This window comes from Galeopterus variegatus, unplaced genomic scaffold (assembly GCF_000696425.1).
Source record: "Galeopterus variegatus unplaced genomic scaffold, G_variegatus-3.0.2 Scaffold845, whole genome shotgun sequence".
Classification (NCBI taxonomy): domain Eukaryota; kingdom Metazoa; phylum Chordata; class Mammalia; order Dermoptera; family Cynocephalidae; genus Galeopterus; species Galeopterus variegatus.
In genome coordinates this window covers 708442-712965 of record NW_007726956.1, presented here as the reverse complement: position 1 = coordinate 712965, position 4524 = coordinate 708442, and the positions used below count along the sequence as shown (strand labels likewise).

The 4524-nt window shown below is 47.7% G+C and overlaps 1 protein-coding gene across 2 annotated transcripts in view; it reads left to right on the top strand.

Annotated features, from left to right (window-relative positions):
• The window catches only part of IQSEC1 (IQ motif and Sec7 domain 1), a 174624-nt gene extending 170551 nt beyond the window's left edge, over positions 1 to 4073 (top strand). The window contains exon 14 of one of the 2 annotated variants that reach the window (XM_008572882.1): positions 1853 to 4073. In XM_008572882.1, coding sequence (XP_008571104.1) covers positions 1853 to 1897 — 45 coding nt within the window. In that variant the 3' untranslated portion in view covers positions 1898 to 4073. The other variant, XM_008572884.1, reaches the window with a different exon arrangement.
• The last annotated feature ends 451 nt before the right edge of the window (positions 4074 to 4524 follow it).

Sequence of the window (4524 nt, the reverse complement as noted above, 5' to 3'; positions counted from 1 at the left end):
AGCTGGCCATCACCCAGGGCCCGCGGAGGTGCATGGGCATCACACCCAATACTGCCACATGCAGCAGAACCCACCCCCCTATCACCACCACCACCACTACCACCCCCCCCAACATATCCAGCATGCTCATCAGTACCACCATGGTCCCCATGGGGGGCATCCACCCTATGGGACCCACATTCACAGCCACCCACCGCTGCCCGCAACCCATGCCGGCCACACAGCGCACCCCCATGGGCAGCCCCCCGCCCCGCCGCCTCCCACGAGCAGCAAGGCCAAACCAAGCGGCATCAGCACAATTGTGTAGACAGCCGGGGTGGGGGTCCCAGACCCCCTGAGACAACTGCACACTACACAGGGGCACGCCTAAGGGGCAGCCAGCCTCAGACCAAACCCAGGGCACTTTGGTTTCCATCTCTCCCCTCTGCCCCTCACAGCCTCGATGGAGCCTCATGAGCCCATGGGCCTCATGTTTCGTGGAACAGAGATCCTGATTTCACTGAGCGTGGGCGCCCTGAGCTCCACCCACCTCAGACCGAGGGGTGGGCCTCAGCCACCATCAGCCTTGACACAGTGCCGCCGCCAAGCAGGTGTTGGACCACCTCCCACCCCTCCAGCCCTCAGCTCTCTGCTCCCTGATTTTACATGCATATGAAAACCCAACCTAGGAAAAGAAGAAATGAGATACAGAAAAACAAACAAAACAAAAAACCCCAAACTTGCTGCATTATTGCTCTTTTATTGATAATGGGCAAAAAACTAAGTAGACCTGATATGGTTAATGAAAATACGTAAGTAAACTTTATATAATATAAATATATAAATATATAAATATATATATATATATATATACTGTATAGGTAGTATTTGTGTGTGAAAGGCAAACGTTTCAAGTCCACAAATTTAGCAATATAGATCTTAAAAGAACTCCACTTACCTGATAGGAAGACAGTACCTTAGATGAGTGTGTGAGAAAGTAGACCAAAAACTAATGCTAGGAACAAATTCAGATACTTCCATATTTTCATACAAAGAAGAGAAGTCCCTCTAGGACTGGCTAAAATCCTTACACAATCATTACTAACTGTGCCAAGTAACATAGCATCTAACTGTTTAAAAAACCCAATATTGCTTTATATAAATCCTTATTTTATTAACAGAATACTATCATAAGTAATCAGTATTATAACTCTGTTATTTCAGGTAAGCAAATAGATAAAATGCAGTAAACTCTACAGTAGCAACTCAGGATGACTAGTTAAGAACTGGTTGTCTTAGGATATTGGTTACACAGATTCTTAGACACTTTAATGGCTGCGATAACTGTGAATCTCCATGATCCATACTTCTTTTATTGCCTATGGTTTGACGCACACTCAGAGTCCTCTGCACGGCACCCACACACGGCAGAGGCGTCCATCTCTGACATGAAAACGGCCAGCTCCCATCCTTGTTCCCTGAGCACCATAGCCTCCTCACCCCACCTCCCACCACAGCTGGCAGGGGCCCCGGAGAGTGTCTCCACCCAGGCCGCTCCCGATCTGCAGATGGACCTTAGCACTTAGCAGCCTAGGGTGGTATGTGTGTTTCTCGTTTGGTTTTCTGAGTGGTAGCAGTGACCGTTGTAATTCCATGTAGCCATGTGCTAGCAGAACCCCGTGTCATCACCGTGGCCGTGTGACCCCGGCCGACCAGAGCCTGGCCCCCCGCCAGGCGAAGTCCCTGCACCTCACATGACTCTCAGCTGTGCTCTCGTTGCTTCTGTGTTGTGGTGACACCGTGCGCTACCCTGCGACCAGACGCTGCCCGCATCAGGTCTGTGCCTGCGTCACCCACAGGCCATACTTTGTAGTTTCAGCCTTTCGAGCCACTGCAGCCACGAGTGCTTTGCTCCTAAGCCGTGGGACTGAAGAACTGCCCCATGGCACCTGCCCAGGCGGAGAGCCTTTTCAGAAAGGGCGAAGCTAAGGGTGACTGCGGGCCGTGGGGCTCTGCACTCCGTGGACGGCGTGGTGAGTCGGGCTGGATGGCAGGAAGAGAGTGGATCCCACTCTGGCACACGTCACCCTGGCTGGCTGGGGTTCTACGTGTTTCCCTCTTCACATCCCCCCTTGGTCATGTCATTGAGATTACCATACCAGCAAATCTGCAAACCGAGCACTTTGTCAACCTCCACAGCAAATACAGCGATCTAGAGTTTAGCCTTTTTAAAACTGAGTGTGACCCTCACCTGCCCACCTTGGTCTTCCCATTGGTGCAGCAGCTCTTTGGCATCTGCTCAGAAAGAGAAATTAAAAGCATGGCTGTGTCTGATTTGGTGCAGGCGGGCTGGTGGGAGGCTACCTGGATTCATTTACTCCTAAATTCTTTGGTTTTCCTTTAAAGTCAGGCTCCCGAGGCACTGTCTGTCTTCCAGTTTAAAGGATGTTCTGACCCAGAAAAGTCGAATTGTGCTGCATGTCATCGACGTCAGTTGTGTGAGGCTATACTCTATGTATTGTGTATTTGCAAAACCTATCAGTGTTACTGTTGACAAATAGTTGAAGTAAAGTGGCAACATTGAATGTGTTGGCTTTTCTTCACTTTCTTCTGTATCAAGGGTAGAGTCTAACTGTAAACTTTAGGTTGTTCCAGAAAAGATATGGGCTGTTTGGTAGAGAATTGCTCTTTCTGAGGGGGCCTCACTAATGAGCAACAAAACAGAACAAAAAGAAGGAACAGTAAATCCCATGGAGGGGCTCTCTCTCCCTTGCCGTCCTGTGAGCGCCATGGGCCACTCAGACTCCGCCTCTGACACTGTCCTTGGCTGTCCTGGAGCTGTGCCAGGGACAGCAGTACTGGAGCCAGTGCACGGGGCTTCTGGAACATACTCGGCTTCTCCCTGCATTTCCAACTTTATGCAGTGTTCTGGGTTCAGCCCAATGAAGTTTCATGCTTCTATGTGTTTTATTTATACACTTAGGGGAAATGTTTCCAGAAGATACATTGTTGGGTTCAGGACGCTGGTGTCACGCTGCCCAAATCTTGCTTGGGAAGCAGAAACTTCTAGTGAGTGGTGTCCCCATGTTGCTTTCATGGGGCTGTACCCTGTACATCCCCACCTGTCATAGAGCCATAGTTTTAAGGACCTGTCATCACGGCCCCAGGAGGGGAGGCAGAAAGAGGCTGAGAGCCCCAGGAAGTCTGTGTCATCCTTTCTCATTGTCAGGACACACTGGGGACATCTCAAGTTGCACAAACTATCTCTGTTTTATATAGAATTGCTGACAGGAGCAAGAGACCCTTAGGGGAAGCAGCTAGCAAAATCACAAAAATCTTTTCTGGGGCAACAATCAAATCATGTATTTGTATTATTTTTTAAGTTGATGAATGAATTGTACAACAATGTAAAAATAAAGTTTATCCGAATATGATGTGTACATCTTGCTTAAAAATGTCTTCAGTCATCCAGTGTAGTGACATTTTCATCACGAACTGCTTGCAGCAGAAGCCTCTTGTTTCTCTTAAACTGAGCTGAAAAGACAGCGATATTTAAACATGACTCTAGGTGTCGACTCAGCGTTCCATAGGAAGCTGCGTCCCCGCGGGTAAGCATGCATCACCGTTTTCCTTGTAAAATATCATCACCCTTCCTGCCTGAAAAATGAGTGATTTTGTGAGTATTTTAAATAACCATCATCGAAGCAACGTTGCACAACTAATGACAGTGAAGTGGGGGTGGTGAGCACGGGACACGCGGGAGGAGGAGGACTCTTTCTGCTTGTATACAACGTGCACTTTCGTGTAACTCTTTGGTCCACAGTCACACTGAGGTCGCATATAGTCTGCATCTCCTCTTGGGAACTACCATTCGCCTCCAATTTGTTTTCAGTTATTAGAATCAGGTCTCAAACGCAGACTGGTCAGTCACTTCAAGGGACGCCTCACTCATGAGAAGCCCAGCACCCACCATGTAACTTTGGGGAGGAAAGGAGTGTTTTAACCTGCATTCTGTTTGTGAGTAGTAACAGACTATTGATGTAAAACCATAGCTGTGATCATGTGGAGAAATCAAATAAATCCTTTGAAACTCTTGGATTCTTACTTTTTCTGAAAAGTCCAGAAGTTTTCCTGTTGGCCAGACTCAGAGAGTTCAGCTGACAAGTTTACCCATTCCATGTCATGACTGTAGGCACAACTCCCTTGAAGACATTGGACTGACTTTAATTTGAGGACACTGACATGAGGCATAAGATGAAGGACATATCATAACTTAGGAGCCAATTGAAGATTTCAGAGGTATTTATAATTTCTAGCAACTCTCAACAGATGTCGGCACTTTCATTGGGTTAGAGAGGACAGATCCTAAGTGTAGAGGTGTGCTGGGAACAACTTACGGAAAAAAGCAAAACAACAAAGAAATCAGTCCCCAATCCCTAAATGTTTAATATGTGAGGTCAGAGCTGCCCGTTTGTCGACACTGGTGAATGTGATGTGCAGAGGCCAAGGTGAATTCTGATTCGACTGGAAGGAAGGGTCCTGTGA